Source organism: Ceratotherium simum, chromosome 7 (assembly GCF_057802395.1).
Source record: "Ceratotherium simum simum isolate JZ-2026a chromosome 7, ASM5780239v1, whole genome shotgun sequence".
Classification (NCBI taxonomy): domain Eukaryota; kingdom Metazoa; phylum Chordata; class Mammalia; order Perissodactyla; family Rhinocerotidae; genus Ceratotherium; species Ceratotherium simum.
In genome coordinates, this window is record NC_141906.1 from 18510833 (window position 1) to 18527948 (window position 17116).

Below are 17116 nucleotides of genomic sequence, written 5' to 3' on the forward strand. Positions count from 1 at the left end.
GGACTCTCGGATGGCTGGAGTCACTCATTCAAATAACAGTCACTGAATATATACTAAATGCCCAGCGCTGATGTGTACAAGGTGATGCTTGTCTTCCTGGGGCTTACAGTCTAGTAGGGCAGGGGGGAGACATTGAAGGAATAAATACATAAATAGAGTATTGTAATAAGTGTTATCAAGAAAAAGCGTGGGGCGGTAAAAGGATTCAGAGGGAATCTAATTTAGACTGGGTGGGTCAAAGAAGGTAATATTTGAGCTGCCTAACTAGTGGGAGGAAATTATTCCAGAAAGATGGGATAGCAGGTGCAAAGACACAGACACAGGAAAGAACTTGGTGTAGTCAAGAAACATGTTGCCCAGTGCCCATCCAGAGGTCCAGCCCAGGGATGACAAGCGTCAGGTGTCCCCAGCGCCTGTAGGACTAGCACATGCCTCACTTGTTATTACAAGCCTAAGTCACATGCACCCTATGTAAAAATTAAGTCCTACATCTTGGTGGTTGCTTCCTGTGCCCTGTGACCTCACCTGCCTTCTTGGTTACTGGCCCTTGGCCTTCATTTCTCAGCCACCCCTTTGGTACCCCCCTGCCCTCCCTTCTCTTGGCATCTCCACCCTCCGAACTTGCAATACTAAGCCGTCATTCTGTCCCACATCTTTGCCCTCTACCCAGTGGCCCTGCTTCTCTGGTAAAATTACTCCTGTCTATAGCCTCCATCTGGTCTGGGTCTTGCTACCTCATGGCAGCTATGACATGTCCCAGGCCCAGCTCCCTTTCTCTCACTTCCTCATCCTCTGCCCCTCCCAAGCGTCCATGGAAGTTTCATGATGTCATCTTTCACAAGGTCCAAACACCAGTGATTTTTTTTCCTATCCTTTGTCCACCATCCACGAGAGGGTCTCTGAGGTCATCTGTGGGTAAGACTTTCAAGAATCTCTCTGTGTCAAGCTATTGATCAGCAAAGTCACTCATCATGGGGGGACCAGAGCGCACAGGCTTTCTCTTGTTTACTTCAGTGTCATTGGGCAGGGTCCAGAAGTGGTGGGGTAATGCACGTCTTCTGCTCCTGTATCTGAGGCGGCTCTCTCCGTAGATGAGTTCCTTTTCACAGAAGAGAGGAGAGTGGAGGTGACCTCCAGATTAACAAGTGCTCCCATTCTCTGGGGAGGATCCTGTGCACCCCACCTCGCTGGGCCAGGCGCTCTGGAAGTTAGCCCAGCTGTTGTTTGTTGGGCATCAGCCAGACACCCGAGTCCTCTGCATCATTTGTTCCCTGAAGATGGATGTACAGGGGGAGCCAAATAGCAGCAATTATAAGGGTTATTATAAAATAATAATAACTAGCACAGACTGAGGGCTTACAATATTCTGCAAGGGGCTTCCGGAGCCCAAAAGCCAGTGCAGCACCCACTGTCATGCACGTTTCATAGACGAGAGGTTAAGTATCCCAAAGTTGCCACTCAGCCAGCACATGGGCCAGAACTGACGGAGCTGTCCTGCCCCCACCCCCTTGACTGCCATGCGTACAGTCCTCACTCTGAGACAAGCACAGGGTTGAACACGAATCCGCACTCCATCCCCCTCTTCCACCAGGCGACATTGAGGCTTGGGAGGAGAAGTAACCTGCCAAAGGTGACACAGCAACGGGTGGTGGAGGTAAAAAATTGGAATCCAGTTCCTGCTGGCTCCAAAGCTGTGCATTAAAAGACTATATGCCACTCCCACCCACCTAGCCGCCCACTTCTGCTGGAAACCTGTGATCTGTCCTGGGCACCATTTAGCACATGTCTAAAGGAGAATCTGGTGAAGATCTTGAGAACGTTTTGAAAGAGGGACGGAGATAAATAAACAAGCAAATACAAGAGTGCTGTGATGGGGGCAGACAGGGCAGGGGCCACAGAGCATGACATGCTAATCTAGTAGAAGGGGGTACAGTGACATGATGCTGAATTGACACCCCCAGGATGAGTTAGGGGCAGCAGGGTGGGGTGGGGTATGTGACTGCATGTGCAGAAGTCCAGAGGTGAGAGAAAATCCAGCATGCTGGAGGAAGTAAAAACATTTCAGTGTGGCTGCAGCATAGAGTGTGTCGGGACGCAAGGGTGAGGCTGGAGGGGTGGGCAGGGGCCAGACCCCAGGAGCCTCAGGGGCCGTGCTGGGGAGGGCGCTGTGCAGGGGGGCACGTGATTCAATTTACACCTTCAAAAGATTGCTCTGGCTGCTAGGTGGAGAGGGGACTGGAGGAGGAAGGCAGGAGGGAGATTGGTTTTCTGGAGGCTGTTGCAGAGGCCAGAGGAGACATGACTTGAGGGTGGTCTGGACAAGGGCAGGGGCTGCAGGCCAGGGAAGGGGAAGGGGAGTGGATTCAGGAGCTCACCAGTGAGTTCCCATTGCTCCTTTCACGGTGGGCTGAGGGCACGTGAAGGTGCTGCAGCCCTCCTCTCATGAAAACTAGGAGATGCGCCCGCTTTCAAGATGAATCGTGGACTGACTCCTTAAGGAACAGGTCTCGTAATAAAAGAGTTCTGTTACGAATCATATTCTGTGTTGTGTTGCTGAAATATGTCAAGTAATAGTCTCCGTTCCAGTTGCAAAAAGAATAATTACCCTGCCTCTTTGTGTTATCAATAACACAGTCACAGTATTCACAGGCTTTCCCTGAAAATCTGAGCAAAGTGAATTGGAAATCAGCACCATCCCCAGAGTGTGTAGGTCATGGAAATGAAGGTGCACCTCCTGGAGCCTTCCATGGCTCCCACCCCTGGGTGCGGGAACTACTTTCAAAGATGGTGACGATGGGAAGCATTGGCTCTTTCTTGAGCTTCACTGGGGGTCAGGCAGATCCTTTGTCTTCAGTCCCAGCTGTGTGGTCCTGGGCAAGGGAGGGTCTTTAGTCTCAGTTTCCTCATCTGGAATTAGAGGCAACAAGAACCACCTCACAGCTTATTCTGAAGATTCTGCTGTAGAACTCGTGCAGTAATAGCTGAGGCTGTTTGAGTGCTTGTTACGTGCCAGGCATTTTTCTAAGCGCTTTGCACATCACCGCTCTAATCTCAACAGCTTCATGAGATAGGTATTATTATGACCCCTGTTTGAGATGAGGAAACTAAAGTGCAATGAGATCAACTGACTTACCCAAGGTCAGACAGCTAGTGTGAAACAAAGCCAGGATTTGAAGCCATGTAGTCTGATTCCAGACCCTCTGCTCATAACCGCCATGCTACGCTGCCTCCCCACATACACAGTCCAGTGCCTGGTAGATGGCACATGCTCAGCAGAAATGCTTGTTTCCTTCCCATTGGCCCTAAATAATATACTAAATGCAAGACAAGCTTAGAAAGTGGTAAGTCAGTCAATTGCCTTCCAACTCGAACAGCCTATAGGGACCAAGTGGAGTGAAAGAGACTAGTGGAAGAGAAGGCATTCTCTTCCAACTAACATGGAGGGAATTAAGCTAAATCCAAAGCTGACCTTGTCTTGGATGAAGACCTGTGTTTGCTGATGTGTACATGTTATAAGTGTGAACATTATCGGCCTGGTTGTCTGGTTGACGGTACCTGACAAGTGACCACTGCTGTCCACCAAGAGATGTTGATTGCTTTCACTCAGAAGTCTCATTCATCAATTCTGACCAAGTATTTCAGATTCATCCCACATTTATTAAGCATCAACCATTTATTGATTGATTGACTGATTAAGCACCAATCATTTATATATTTATTGCACAGGTATTTACCAATTACCTGTGTGTACCAGGCCTTGTGTTAGGTGCTAGAGATGAGAAATGAGTGAGATAAGCGTTCTGCCCTCCAGGAACACAGAAGGAGGGAGGGAGGCTGACCTATCAAGAGCTTTGAGGGCCAGACGATGGAGCAACTGGCGCTTCCCCCATTGAGCAAAGACTCCACAACAGAGCGGCCATGCGGCCAAGATCTTGAGAGATGATATTTTTTCAGCTGGAGAAGGAGTGGGGAGGGCTTTCTAAAGTTACAAATAGAATGGGCAAAAGTCTAAAGGCACAAAAGGATGTGTACCTTCTGGAACACTGAAAGTTCAGAGTGGCTGGAATGACTGGCAAGAGCTCCAGGACACTGCCCCTCAACACTCAGAGTTCTAGGTCACTTTTCTTTATTTTTCAAGTTCAAACTGCATCAGATTTAAGCTCATACTCACCAAGGTCAATGAGAAGTTTCATACCTTTCCCTTCCTTGTAGCCCCCTCTCTCTTGGGTTCTATCAGAACTCAGGGCCCAGGAAAGATGGAGCAGGAGAAGGGCGCCTGGCGCTCTCCCTGTGGTGATCACTAATCCATGTCCAGGCCTGGGTGGTCCATTTCAAGATAACATCTCTGCTGGGATTCTCTGCTGGCCCCTCCATGTCAAGCACTGCTGCAGAGACCATTATCAAGGGTTTTGTTAACTTCTCCCCAGGGGCAAGGAGAACTCAGATCTTTGATCACAAAATGTCTGGTCTCTTCTTTGGGGGAGTGGAAGGGATGGAGAGAGGAAGTGCCTTAATTCTTTGCTAGAAAATCCACAGCAACAGGAAACAAGACATGAATTAATGACTCAATAACCTTCCTGCTCTAGGAGTAGAAATAAGGTACAGCTCACTCCCTTTGCAGACCGTAGTCTGAAGAGACGAGGTGAAGAGATTTGTCTGTGCTCCTGTTGAGTGGTCACTTCTGGTCTGGTTTAGAGACTCAGAGTCAGGTCTGGGCATTGATGAGTGGCTCTGTGTCTTCTACAGGTGTGGCAGTGTGGTGGGAGCGTGGAGGTCTTGCCTTGTTCTCGCATTGCCCACATTGAGCGAGCCCACAAGCCCTACACCGAGGACCTCACCGCCCATGTCCGCAGGAATGCCCTCAGGGTGGCTGAAGTCTGGATGGACGAATTTAAAAGCCATGTCTACATGGCATGGAACATCCCCCAAGAGGTATGAAGCCCCATGGGGATGGGTTTCTTGGGGTTTGGTGGGAAAAAACAAACAAAACATGGGACTAAACCCTTCTTCCCATGGGTCAGCCAGAGTCTTGTTTGTCATGCTAGAGTGAACTCTCAACCCCCAAAGATACTACATGTTGAAGAAATGGGGCTGACTATGAGGCACTAAGCCATGTCTTATCCTACCCCATCCCTGGTCAGCATGCTTGAAGGAGGACTTCTCTCTTGAAGTGTCCTCATTTTAATTGAGAAAATTGGACCAAATGGTTCCGAGGTTCCTTCCTGCTCCCAGGCCCTCAGCTTCTCTGACATTAGGTGTTTCGTGGCCCTAGATTACAAATATACCAGTAATTACCAAAACTCGCAAAATGCACCTTAGTCTCCCTGTAGACTGGATTCAAGCTTGTCTATCGAACTTTTGACCAGAGCAATGAGGAATGTTCTTGTGCCTTTGGGATTTCTTGAGCCACACGAATGGAGATGGGATATACTCCCACAGGAACCCTCAGGAGGAGAAGGGACCTATCCTGGACATTTTTTAGGCTGCTTCTAACCTTCACAGCACCTCATCATTGCCTGCCACGGTCCTCTGTCCCTCTCGTCACCTACACTTAAGAAGTCCAAGAAAGAATGCAATGTTTCTTTAGTAGTTTTGTTCTGCCTTGCTGTGTGTCATCTGGAAATGACCTTGGACCACTGAGTTGGGAGAACCCAACAGATGCCCGCCGCCAGATCCCAATCTGCTTACCAGCCTGTCTGCCTGGAGAGCATTGCTTACGTTGCATTCTATGTGAGACAAGAGCTGTTGACTGCATGACCTTCTTCTTTCCTCCCAAGGCCGTGGCTTCCCCTTGGGAGTTCTTTAGAAAGTGTCAGCTCTCTCTTCCTAATAGGGAAATGATGGATCTTTGCTTAAAGTTTCCATATGAAGGCCCTGTTCCCTCATCTCTCCACCAAGCTAATGTTGCTCTGGCTGAGTGATTGAAAGAGTATGCTGGGCCATGGATAGGAGCTTTTAGGCAACACCCCCCCACACCACCCCCCACCACCACCATGGTAGAGGGGGCTTGGGTTGGGTTGCATATTCCTATAACCAGTGAGATTTCAGCAGCTGGGAAGAAGAACGAGTAGCCAAGGAGTATCAGCCGGAGCAGGGCCAAACCCTAATGAACGAGCACCATAATGTGTCCCTGACAGTGGGAGTGTTTCTAGGGAAACAGCGGTGCCTTCTAGACCCATCTGTGGCTGTGGGCGTTGGATTACAGTATTCTGGGCAGGATGCTGAGTCCCGCTGTTGGTATCTTCTGATAGCAGAATGTTAAGAACATTTGGAAACTCCCCAGGAGCTCACCAGTGAAGCCTTGTAGATCCCCAGGCTCTGCTAAAGCACTGGGTCCTGTCCATACTCCTACCGCCTCCTCTCTGCACCCCAAAGATGCAAGCCTTCTAGCCCTCTCCCCTTATGGTAGCTGCCAGATTTGAAATAGACAGCAAATCCGATGAATAGTAGAGAGCTGAGTAGGTAAAAATAATTGGAAAGTGATGGAACTCAGTGTCTGTCTGTCCTCCTCCGAGGGATAGTTCAAGCCAAAGTCAGGTGAGTGGGGGGAGGTGGGGAGTGAATACCAGAAAGGCAGACAAGAGGTGGGAGTGTCCACGGTAAAGCCTTAGGTGGAGAAGAAAGTGGTCAGAGTGTTTCCTCTTGACACGCCACCCCCATTCCTTTCTATGTCCAAACTCCCTCTCATACCTCTTTCAGACTTCTAGAAAGAGTCAACACTTTTTCACCTCCCATTCACTTCTCAAGTCACCTCCCAATACTACATCAGAACTGCTTTTGACAAAGTCACCATGGGCCTCCTAACTGCCTAATTTAATGGACATTTTAAAGTCTTTAATCTACAGGATCTCACCTTTTCCTTGAAACTCCTAACTCCTTGGCTTCTATACCCCAGAGTATCCTCGTCTCTCTCAATTGCTCCCAACACTTGCAGGCAACTCTTACTTCCACTGGATGTGGGTCCTCCCCAGGGCTCCATCCTGGGCTGGCTGCTCTTATTATACACGTCTCCCGGGGTGATCTCGGCTACTCGTGGGTTCTCCTCACACCTACATGTTGAGGACCTCCTAATTAATATCTCCAGCCCCAACTTCTGCCCTTAGCTTCAGACTTACAGCTGCACATCTTCTCCTGGGTGTCCTACAGGCACTTCAGACTAAATCTGACCAAAACTGAGTGCATCTTTTTCCCCCCAAATCTGTTCCTGTTCTTGTTCTCTGTCTCAGTTCATGATACCACCATCTGTCCAGACGTATGCGCTGAAAACTGAGCATCTTCCTTTAATCCTCCTCTCTTTCAGTGCCCATCCCCAGTCCAGCACCGAGCTCTCCTCTCCATTCCTACCTCCTCTAATGTCTGAGTTCAGGCCTTGTCTCTGCCTCTGCAACAGCCTCCAACTGCTTTCCCTGGCTCAAGTCTTACTCCCCTCAAATCTACCTTCCACATCACCCAAAGTTACCTTTAAAAAGCTCACAGCAACCATGTCATTGCCTTGCTTAAAATCTTGAAATGACTCTCCATTGTGCACAAGATCAGGCATAAAGTCCAGCGTCTGACACAGATCTAAGCTTTGCTGCTCTGCACACCTCTCCAGCCCCACCTCACGCCATCCCTGTTTTGGAATCTCTGTAGACTGCATGGACTATAGGAACTGTCCAGAGCTCCCTGTCCATACCACGCTCTTTCTCACCTCTGTGTGTTGGCTCATTTTGTCCTCTCTGCTTGGAATTCCTAACCCAAAACCTCTTCCCAGGCCTCCACCCTTCCCAATTCCCCTCCGTCCTTTTAGACTCAGCTCCAGTGACCTCTCCTCTAGGAAGCCAGCCCCAGCTGGGGAGAATGCCCCTTTTTGCGTGCATGTCTTTCTCATTGCATCACCACCCTGTAAAAGAATGTTCTATTGTCTGAAAGTCTCTCACTCATGAGACCAGTGGCTCTCAAATCTGGCTGAACTTTAAAATCACTTGGGCTCCAGCCCCAGAGATTATGACTTAGTTGGTTTGAAAGGGGAGCCGGGATCCTTTTTTTTTTGGAAAGCTCCTTGGGGATTGTAATGTCCATCCAGGGCTGAGAGCCACTGCACTGGACTGTGGGCTCCTGAGGACAGATTGTATTATTCACACTTGTGTCACCATGCCTATCACAATGCGGGGCACTTGGTCACAGCCCAGTAAAACCTCACTGATGCTTATTTACAAGGGGATCTGCTGGCCCTATGTGTAATCCCTTTCTCCCTTGATCAAGGGCTCCTAAAAGCAAATCTGCAAACCAACTGCATCAGAATCACTTGGAGAGCTTTTAAAAATACTGATTCTGGGTCTCATCCTCAGAGATTCTGATGAGGAGACATGTAGTGGCGCCAGAATCTGTAAAAAGCTCCCCAGGTGCTGGTTTGGGGCAGCCAAGTTTGCGTAACGTGAGTTTAGCTAATCCTGCTCATCTTTCTAAACTCACCTCTAGCATCACCTACTCTGGGAAGCCTTCCTTGGCTGCTCACCTCCCCTTCCCCAGCATCCCGGCTGCCCCACACCATGAGATGGACTAAAGGCTCCTCCTCTGTTGTCCCTTAGCACTCCCTGCTCCCCTCCATGCTTCACACTGTGTGCAAAGAATCTGTTGACTTGTCTGCATCTTCCAGACTCTCCTTTCGGGCAGACTGTGGCTTCTCCCTATCGTATGCGCAGTTCTTAGGACAGCACCTGACGCATACTAGGCACTCAGTAAAGATGAGCTGAAAAGGAAAGAAGAGAGTGGAAGCGTGGATGCTGCGTGTCCTCCATGTTTTCCCAGCTGCCCGGGATGTGGCAGCGTCCCAGTACCTTCTGCTCAATCACGGGCTCATCTGTTACCTATTTACTTAACCTTTCGTCTCCAGCATCCTAGCTGCGAATGTAGAGCTGGAACCCTTCACCCCTGCCCAGTGGCTGCCTTGAGAACTACATAAGTTAATATACAGAAAGACTGATCAATGCTTGCAAATAGAAGGCACTGGATAAGTGTTTGCTCTTGTTGTTGATGTTATCACTCACGCCCTCTGCATTCCCGCCGCATCTCTCAAATACCCTTGCTGGGCCGGCATCCTCCTTTGCTGCCTGCTATGCTGAGTCCTCCCGGGCTGTGCAGCGAGCAGAGCCGGCTCTCTCACCTGCTCCCTTACCACGTTCAGTCCAAGCTTTCGGAAGGCCAGAGGAGCCTCCGGCTCTTGCAACCTTCTACTTTAACTGAACATCAGTTTGCTTATCAACAAACAGAAAGTCAGCCTGCAGCAAAGCATTGATTTTTTTTACACAGGGTTCAGGAACTCTAGACCTGCCCTCGCTTGCTCTTGCCTGAAGACAGGCTGAGTGCCAGCAAGGACTGACCACAGTACTCGGGCCACGGCCCTTCTTTAGGTTTGGCTACAAGGAATTGTGTGTGTGGCTGCACACACAGGCAGGAATACTGGATAGCTCTTTGTGTGGCTAAGTATATTAGTTTCCTAGGGCTGCCATAACAAATTACCACAAACCAGGTGGATTTAAACAACAGAAATTTGTTCTCTCACAGTTCTGGAGGCCGGAAGCCCAAAATCAAGGTGCTGGCAGGGCCATGCTCCCTCCAAAGGCTCTAGCGGAGGATCCTTCCTTGCCTCTTCCAGTGTCTAGTGGCTCCTGGCTTGTGGAGGCATCACTCCAGTCTCTGCCTCTGTCTCTGTGTCTCTGTGGCCGAACCTCCCTCTCCTTTCTCTTATAAAGATACCAGTCATTGGACTTAGGGCCCACCCTAACTCCAGAATGAGGTCATCTCAAGATCTCTAGTTAATTATATCTGCAAGGACCCTACTTCCAAAAAAGGTCACATTTGGAGGTTCTGGGTGGGCACGAATTTTGAGGGTGGTAGGGGACACTATTCAACCCACTACACTAAATATTCAGCAAAGTGAGGAGATAACGTTTATTGTTTTCTAATAGTAAGGGACAAGATGACCTTCTCTGAGAAAGTTTGCTTATTTCTCAATTTCTGCCCCCTGCTCTGAAAAAGGGTTTGATGCAGTTTACAGTAGACACACAGTACAGGCGTGCTGAACCATTAAAACGGAAAGGCAGGAGTAGTTAATAAACAGGAAGAGGAAAGGGACACGATATCCAGAAATACAAGCTGAGCAGAGGTCTAAAAGTTAGAGATGGACCTCTGATGGACTCTCTCCCACCTTTGATTAGATCGTAGGGAGAGAGAAAAACTTCCCCTTGATCCTGAGTACAGAAAGGAAGTTTCCCCACGGGAACTCAGAATTTTAGGAAAATACAGAGGCCTTCCTGAGACAGGTTCTTCTAGCGGCTCTCGGTAAATGCTGAGACACAGTGTTAACTTGTCGTCACACGCAGGCAGTTATAGCACAAAGGGGGAAGGCCTGGGTCCCCACAAGTAGTTTTGTGATAAAAAGATAAAGTGCAGGGAAGTTTAAAGGGTTAATACCTAACAGATCCCTTGATGGGGGAAGCGGTGTGATTAGGTTACATTTAATACCAGTTGTTGTGTTCACCACTTCATAAAGATTTTCTTAACTCGGTCTCATCAATATAGTTCAGGCACAGAGCTATGCCTGGGGCATAGAGATAAGTCTAACATGTTTCCTGATTGTAAGGGAGCTGGGGTCCAGCAGAGAAAGGCCACGTAGCAGTTGCTAGGAGGCTCTGGGCAGAAGCCAAGGAGTAGACAAGTCATGGATGAGGTCATCAAGGAGTTACTAGACTTTCCATGGTGACATTTCATAATGTATATCAATGTTGAATCACTATGTTGTGCACCTGAAACTAATATAATATTGTATATCAACTGTACTTCAATAAAAAAAAGAAATGGGAACTCACTGAAATTACACCTTAGGAGTCTGGAACTTAAACCTTCAGGCTGCAGCAGGTTCAAATTTTTTTATTACCTGAATCCTGGTGGGCAAAAATAAATGTATTTCTTCTATGTCTACGTTTTGTTTTTACTCAAGTCTGCCTTGTCTGATGGCAAAACTTGTTCTGATCATGGCCAAATACATGCAGCAGCCAGCTTTGTGATTTTTCTCAGACATTTCAGACGTAAACTCTGTCAATTTCATTATCTACCCAACCCTAGTAACTTGATCCCGAAGTTGATGCTAGAACCAGGGGTTCACTGAGCCAGCACGTGGACCGCAGTGTCAGTGGGAGGGAGCTGTACTTCCCTGTCTTTGTCTGTCTCTGCTCTGGGCTGGTGTTTTGTGAGATACCACGTGACCTATCTGGTCCCTGACTCCATGATGTCCTCCTCTGAGATGTCACCAGGTCTTCATCTGATCCCCAGCTGGAGGGACCCCTCACCATCCTCTACTGTGGCGTCAGCTCTTTTTCAGCTAATTCTGCGTCCTATTCAACAGCTGGGATGCAGGCTCACAGACTCTCAGTGCTCTCCCTCTGCTCTGGGGCCACAGGAAATGTGGGGGCTTCTCTCTCTCTCTCACTCAGCACACATTCATGTCTGCATTTCTGCCCCTTGCCTGCCACACCTTGATGCCTCAGGTGCCCCCTCTCTGATACACCTGGGAAGTAAGGGATGAGAGTACTCTCTATGCTAAGTACCTCAAGCTTAAAGAGAGTCTGCTTCTCCCACAGGGACTTGGTCTTAGGAGGCAGAAGGGCAGGATCTTCCACATGCACAGAGTAAGGTTAAAAGTGCGAACTCCAGACCCAGGTTGGTTGAGTTCAACTCTCAGCTCCACCATTTATTAGCTGTGGACTTGGACGTGTCACCACAGAAATTACTGAAGCTCTCTTTGTCTCAACTCCTCATCCGTAAAATGAGGATTATACAGTGCTACCTCATGGGTTTAAGTGGGACAATATACACAAACGTAAATATATACGCACGTCTCATACAGAACAATGCCCAGCACTTTGTACGTGTTATATAAGCCTGAGCTGTTATGATTATTAGGAATAGTATTCGAATTAGCATTATTCTATCTTCGTCTCTTTTCCCTTCCCTCTCCTCCCACAGCTCAGAATCTCTCATCTTATCTCTTGAGATAAGGAAAAAACCTTACTCAGACTGCATTCTTCCCATTACTTTCACCTACACCCAGACTACAGCTTTTTTTTTTAGTTTAAAATCTGTATTTTCAATGGCCTTTGATGGCCATCTCCATCCACACTGACTTCATGTTTCACAGTCCAGATGGAGACAGATATGGGGTTAAGGTACATGTGGGGAAATGTGTGAGTTGAGTTCCCACGTTGTCCCTTCACTGGACAGTGTCCAGGAATGCCAGTTAGGAGATTTGGGGAAAGGCTGTGGTGGCTACATCTCTGCATTTGCATCCCATGCAGGACTCAGGAATCGACATTGGGGACATCACCGCAAGGAAGGCTCTGAGAAAACAGCTGCAGTGCAAGACCTTCCGCTGGTACCTGGTCAACGTGTACCCAGAGATGAGGATGTACTCGGACATCATTGCCTACGGGGTGGTAAGGAGTCGGCCCCTCAGGTTTCTGTTAGACCCAGAGAGAGAGCAAGACCAGAGAGAGGCGTAGAGAGGCAGGGGGAGGAGGGAAGAGCCTCTCGGTCTCCCACGAGGGCCCTGCGGTTGACCAGCAGGCACGAGGCAGCCTTGGCTTTCATAGCCAGAACCTCTCCGTTCCCTGGAGAGAGGCGCTTGGTCTCTCCTCTCGAGTCCTCAGCAATTCAGCACTAGCCTCAAACCTGCACGTTCCACTCAGTAAAACAAAAACCTGCCGTTGGGTTAAGATTGCAAGGAAATATAACAAACACCCGCTGTCCCCCGAGTGTGGGTGCCTGAGGCTCCATCCACCAGCCCTTGTGCCTCCCCCACCCACGGGGCTTATGCTTCCACTCACTCACAGAGCCGCCCAGAAAGGAGTCCTGGGGAATATAACCTTCCTGAGTTCTCTGTATTTGGCGGATGTTCTAGTACCGCTTGTTGATTGACACAGAGCAGTCCCCCCGATGGAGGGGCAGAGCACAGGGTTTGGATCCAGATGGACCGGGTTCCAGTCTTGACCAGACTACTTCCCTGGAAAGTGCCTTAACGTCTATGGGCCTCGGTTTCTTCATATGTTAAATGGGGTGAAATAATACTGTCCTCATTGGGTAGAAGAAAGTCTAAGATATAGAAACGTATTTTCTGTCTAGGGTTAAATTACTTTGAATGTGATAAACTCTCCCATTCTTCCAATACTCCCAGGACCGTGCAACTCTTAAGCTATTTTAAATGATTCTTGATTGATTTGTGAATATCTGTTATGAGAGGTTCGAGGATTCGATCGGAGACGTAAAAGAAACTTTCCATTTCAAACAAATGGACTGAAGGTATATTTTATTATATAGAGGATAGTAAAGGCGATAGTCTGCAAACAGATCCAAATAGGTCAAATAATAAGAGGGAAAAACACCAGCTGGATCGGAAAGGGAAACACCAGATCGGCTGAGATAGCGGCAGATTCGAATAGGTCATATAATAAGAGGGAAAAACATCAGATCGATCTGAAAGGGAAACACCAGATCGACTGAAGGGAAATGACACAAATCAACCGGAAAGAGAAACACCAGGCTGACTGAAAAGAGAACACATCAGATCAATTACTTCACAATAAATCAATTACTTGCAACATCCACGCCCCACTGCCGGGAGAGTCCCTTCACTTGACACGCTGGGTGGGAATCACACGTCCTGGGCCAGGCGTCCCCTCCACAGGTGAGACTCTCACCAGGGCTCGGTTTCCAGCAGTTTATATAAGCAGTTACAGAGTTTCCAGAGCAAGCATTCAATGTTCCCATGCACAAATGGTTATCAGTGGCGTACATGCATTGAGCCCCCTGGCTATCGTCCCAGCCCAGTAGTTGTGTATGTGCATTGTTTTCCCTGATTATCGTCCCAGCCCGGCACAGATGGCCAGTCCGTCCCACTCTATGACACCCAAAGGACCTTGAAATTCTTACAAATTGCGACTATCTCCATGGGAGAAGGGCCAGTTCCCGGAAAAAAGGCCAGTTCCCACCACACAGAAAGCAGCTTTATATTTCTTTGTGTGCTGGTGGCTGTAGGTTAATGGAACAGCCAAACATGGCTGCACTCATGTCAAGACAGTATCTCACCTGGGTTTTGCTGACTGAACACATAAAGTTTTTCTACTGATACTTCAGCCCTCAAAACTACCCCTTGGGGTGACCTCAATTACCACCCCCCCACAGTACAGATAGGGAAACAGATAGGCAAAGTGACTTGGCCATGTTTGCACAGGTAATCAACAGTGAAACGAGTCTGAAACATCAGCTTCTGACCTCACCCCAATTCCTCCCTTTGGAGGGTGTCCCCTCAGACCTTTCGATGCCCCAGGATGAAAACTTGGAGGAAGAACTGAGACCTCTTCCTCTGATAACCTGGAGTCAGAGCTGAGTTCAAAGCCTGCCTCCGCAGGAAAGTAATGGCACAGCTTCTGCCTGGGAGGGAAGAGTCCTTGCTGAAGAATTGGCCTTAGTGTTCTCACGGGCCTCCCAACTCTAACACCCTAGGATTCTGAAGGAGACGGAGCCGAGATCCCAGGAACTCCTCCTTCTCCCCCTCCACAGGGCCTCTGTAGTCCTGGAGGCCAGCCTGTAGGAGGGGGTCATATCCTCCCACAAGAACCCCCATGGCATGATTGACATGCCCTGAGAGAAGCGCCCAGTGGCCTCTTGCCTCTCCACTTCTCAGGCTGGTGTCATTCAGATATCAGAAAACTCCTCAGCTGGTGCTGCCCAGCTCTTACCTGAGCCTCCAGATCCTGTTGTTACCATGGAAATGTGGTCTGTGAGGTGCCCATTAGCCCCGTCTGCCTCCCCAGAACCGTCCTGAGGACGCAGCAGCTACTGGTACCCCCACACTCTGCTCATAGCAAGTTGTATGTGCTGCTTGGCCATCATTGGGCCAAGTCCAAAAAGGATAGTTACGCTACTGTGGCTCCAGAGAAACTATTGGCCCCAAACCTCTGCGAGCCCTGGCGAGCTTCTGGATTCACGTTCTCACCAAGCTGTCAGCTGTGGCTGAACAGTGTTAGCCAAACTCAACCAGAGGGGGCGGGAAAGCAGTAACAGTGGAGGTGTGTGCATGTGGCCATTGCAATTCTGGGTCTTGGCCAAAGGCATTCTTGTCTTCTAAGTAAAAGGGTCTCATTTTATGAACGCATATAGCAGATTTACCATGTAGCCCCCTCTCTGCCACACCCAGAACCCTTTGGTTGGTCAAATAGTAAGTGGCATATACAGGGTTGTGATCTAGATCTGTCTGAGTCCATAGCTGGGGCTTTTTTCACTCTGTCATGCTGAAATCCGTCCACTCGTCATCCCAGAGGGCTGAGCTGTGTTAGCCATCCCTGGGGCTGGCAGGGGTCTCTGACCCCCTGCATGCTCATCTTCCAGCCACCGTTCAGGGCCTGGCCAGCGTCCCCTGCATCCTACCTCCTCCGCGGGCTGGGCTCTGACCTGAGCAGAGACGCACTTGCTTGTCAGGAGCATGATGAACGCTTAATGGGGGTGTTGGGGGGAGCTGGGCAGAGCAGGATGCAGCCGCAAGAGTGGGAGGATTTGCTGGGGCTGAGTCGTTCTTCCTGGTGATTATTTTTATTCTGAAATGAAGAGACCAGATGTCTTCTCAGGGGCAGAGTTTCTGTTTTCTTGGTCCCTTCCAACTCATGCCTAAACTGCATTGCTCAGGTCAAAAACCCCTAGGATTCTCGGTGAGGCCAGTGTCAGGTCTATATAACCCAGCCCGTTAATCCGCTAAGAGGTCCCTTAACTACTCCCGCAGGCGGAAGGGCCTGTGGGCCCTGTGGCAAGGGCGTGGGCTTCCCCTGGATCACTGTGCTCCATGTCTGGGGGACAGAGTGGCTTCAGATTAGTCCCAGCTCTGGCGCTGACAGTAGAGATGGAGCAGCATCTGGAGACAGGCGTGCCTGGCTTCTGAACCTTAGCCTGGCTACCAGCTCGCTGTGTAACTTTGACAGTTTGCAAAACCCTAAAGCTTATAGCCGTACCATTGCACGGGGTGTCTCTCACCGTCTCAGGAGTGGCACCATTTGCATGATGGGAGGAGTTTGCACTTTTGAGACAGACAGACTCCACCTGTCTGTTTGAGACAGACAGACTCCACAGTCCACCTGTGATGCCATTCACTTGGGAATGGCGCTCCTCTGTTCATTGTCTCCCTTTATTCATTCCATGTGTATTCACTGTCTACTCTGTGCCAGGGCTGGCCCGTGTCATAGGCAGTGAGGAAGACTGAGACCTAGTCTGGTGACTAGCAGAGGAGACAGAAAGTGAAGAAGCACCAAGACTACAGTGTGCTAAGTGCTACAGTAGGAGAAATGGAGGTGCTGGTGAAGCGTAGAGCAGTGGCCTCACACCCGGACTTGGGTCAGCAAAGGCTTCCAGAGTGGCAGAGAAGCTGAGAACCAAAGGAAGAGGAGGACTTAGTCAGGCAAAGAGAAGGCCAGAGCAGAGGGTCCATGGGGTGGGAATAGCATTACACAGCAAGAGGTGAGGCAGAGCGTCTTACTATTCTGCACTTCCTTCACCCTTAAAAGAGATAATACTCCGGACTGTCTGGCTTATTTTGAGGACTAGCTGGGATAACACATGGAAAGCACTTCCACGGTACCCAGCACATAGGTGCAGTCATAAAAGCTAGTTTCCTTGCATGGCCTTCAGGAAGGTTATAGCAGCAATAATAGCTAACAATTAGTGCACATTTGCTCTTTGCCAGGCCCTGTGCTAAGCACTTGTAGATAGTTCCACTTAATCCTCATAACAGCCCTATGAGTCGGCACTATCATTATCCCTATTTGAGAGAGACGAAAACAGACAAGAAGGAGTTATGTTGCTTTGTCCGTGACCACACAGCTGGAGCCAGGATTCCATCCCAGCCTCTCTCTCCCAACTGTATCAATAGACCACCTGCTTAATGGGGGAGGGATGACACAGACCCGGGGAGGACTTTATCAAAAAGCCCTACCACGCCCTCACCCAGAGGCCAGCATGGAGAGCCCAGGGGAGAGCCAAGGCTGACATCAGGGCTCTCTGGACCTTTCTCTTTGTGACAACAATTAGCGGGTCT

At 49.2% G+C, this 17116-nt stretch overlaps 1 protein-coding gene across 2 annotated transcripts in view; it reads left to right on the forward strand.

Moving 5' to 3' along the window:
* GALNT18 (polypeptide N-acetylgalactosaminyltransferase 18) overlaps nucleotides 1-17116 on the forward strand; it is a 339217-nt gene that overhangs the window by 272703 nt on the left and 49398 nt on the right. The window contains exons 7-8 of one of the 2 annotated variants that reach the window (XM_004418438.3): nucleotides 4747-4932; nucleotides 12336-12473. In XM_004418438.3, coding sequence (XP_004418495.1) covers nucleotides 4747-4932; nucleotides 12336-12473 — 324 coding nt within the window. The remainder of the gene's footprint in view (nucleotides 1-4746; nucleotides 4933-12335; nucleotides 12474-17116) is intronic. The other variant, XM_087433212.1, reaches the window with a different exon arrangement.